This window comes from Propithecus coquereli, unplaced genomic scaffold (assembly GCF_000956105.1).
Source record: "Propithecus coquereli isolate 6110/MARCELLA unplaced genomic scaffold, Pcoq_1.0 Scaffold27, whole genome shotgun sequence".
In the NCBI taxonomy this organism is placed as follows: Eukaryota; Metazoa; Chordata; class Mammalia; order Primates; family Indriidae; genus Propithecus; species Propithecus coquereli.
In genome coordinates, this window is record NW_012148285.1 from 1,500,077 (window position 1) to 1,502,006 (window position 1,930).

The 1,930-nt window shown below is 59.6% G+C and overlaps 1 protein-coding gene across 1 annotated transcript in view; it reads left to right on the plus strand.

Annotated features, from left to right (window-relative positions):
• The first annotated feature begins 1,458 nt into the window (after positions 1-1,458).
• LOC105812949 (testisin-like) overlaps positions 1,459-1,930 on the plus strand; it is a 5,139-nt gene continuing 4,667 nt past the window's right edge. Inside the window, exon 1 of the mRNA XM_012647513.1 lies at positions 1,459-1,468. Coding sequence (XP_012502967.1) covers positions 1,459-1,468 — 10 coding nt within the window. The remainder of the gene's footprint in view (positions 1,469-1,930) is intronic.

Genomic DNA, 1,930 nt, shown 5'->3' on the forward strand with positions numbered 1-1,930 from the left:
TGTGACATTGGTGGCACCTGGACCCAGGCAGGGGCGGTGAGTTGCGCATCCAACTGTGGCCTCCCTGAGAAGCTGGGTGTTTGCACCAGCGTCACCATCCACACCACGTGCGCTGCGAGCACAGTCTGCGGCTCAACCCCAGATGACAGCAGCTTCTCACCACGGCTTGCTGGGACCTTCTTTTCAGGCGTGTTGCTACTGCTGGGACCCCTGAGGGGACCCTTGTTTCCCTGGGACTTACCTAACAGGGCATCCCATTACCTCAGCCTCTGTGATCCAAATTCGTGCACTCTCTCTGCTCCTGGCCAGTAGCAGCTTCTTGCAATGACCCCCTGCCCACAGGGCAGAGTGACGGGCTGCAGCCACCTCTATGGGTTCCTTTGGCGGTTTCTGTCACTGCTGGAATCGAGGTATCCAGCCCATGAGGCTGGGGGTGGGGTCCCTTTGCAGGTGTGTCTGTCCATGAGGCAATAAAGCCTGGAGCTGGCAGGACACTTCCTCCCACCTGGGGGAATCTTCCCTGTCTGTGAGCCACAGCGGCCTCCAGGGCCCAGAAAGGAATCCATGGAAGTATTTCCTGTGTATGGGGACTTGGCCCACAGAATGTCACCAGATACTCACAGCAGCCCTGGGAGGTGCACACTATTAGCACCTGTGGAGACAAAAGTGACTCCATCTTGGATGCTAATCAGCCACGCTGACTTCTGATTAACACTGTTCCCGTGCACACCTCCCGATTTCTACTGTATTTCCTTGGCATAAGAACACGTGCTCACTGTAAATCCTGCCTTCAGATCAGCGCACACATTATAGGCTCAGATACAGTGTGCGTGCCCGTTCTGGGCATTGCAAAGAGCGAGTCACCCTCTCCCTCTCGTACGTACCCTGGGCACGGGGGCGGCAGGTGCGGAGATTCAGCTGTCTTGATGCGGTCCAGCTTCTGTCATAAGTTCCTCAAATAAACCATCCTTTACCAACAAACTGGATTTGTCTGACTGGCTCTTTGGTTTCTGAGCTCTTTCTGCATTTGTGGGTCACTTTGAATCAGTGGCCCTTTCAAAACACAGCCCCACTTTCCGACAGGCCACTCTCCTCAGCAGCCCTGCCCCTAGGCTCAGTGGCTGCCAGAGCAGCACATCCTGGGGGTCCTAAGGTCAACTGCGGGCCTGCGGGGAGAATCCCAGGGTCATGAATAGGGCTAGGGTGAACCGTGGCATCACTGACAAGGCTGGGGGGGAATCCCAGGGTCCTGGGCAGGGCTGGGCCGGGGCTCTGCCTGCCTGGGCACTCGCTCCCTGCACTCACAGCCCCCGGAGGAGAAGAAGCGCCCACGCTTGGTCTCCATGACCAATCACTGGGTATCGGACCACAGCCACGGCCGACCGCCAGAGACATCACAGGGTCGCCACGCTCCCGAGGCCTCCTGAACCACTCACGGCTCACAGGTACCACCAGGACATGGTGCCAGGTGATCCCCTGGGGTGTCCCAGGGAGAAGGCACATGAGCCCCTCTGCCCTCGCTGGAAGACCCCTCCTGCTCCAGCAGCCGTGGGCTTGAGCACCCACTGCTGCTGCCGACTTCCTCAGGCTCCCCCACGGGAACCACGTGGGGCGGTGGCCCGGTGTGACACAGTGATGTGGAAGGAGGGGACAAAGTGCCACCCCCACCTCCTGGAGGGGCCACCCTGACCCCCAAGGCCTTCCTGAGCCTGCAGACCCTGCCTCTGGCTTCCAAAGAGCTGAGATATTCCCCAAGTGGCATCCTGAGAGCCATTCAGTGAAGCCCACAGCCAGGGCCAGTCCTGGGCAGGTCGCCCCACTGGCTCAGTGCCCCTCACCCTGGGGACACTCTGCCAGCCTACACGCCTCCCATTTCTCTGCCCTTTCTGCCCTCTGCCCTCTCCCCCTTCTGTGCTCCACCAACCCTTCA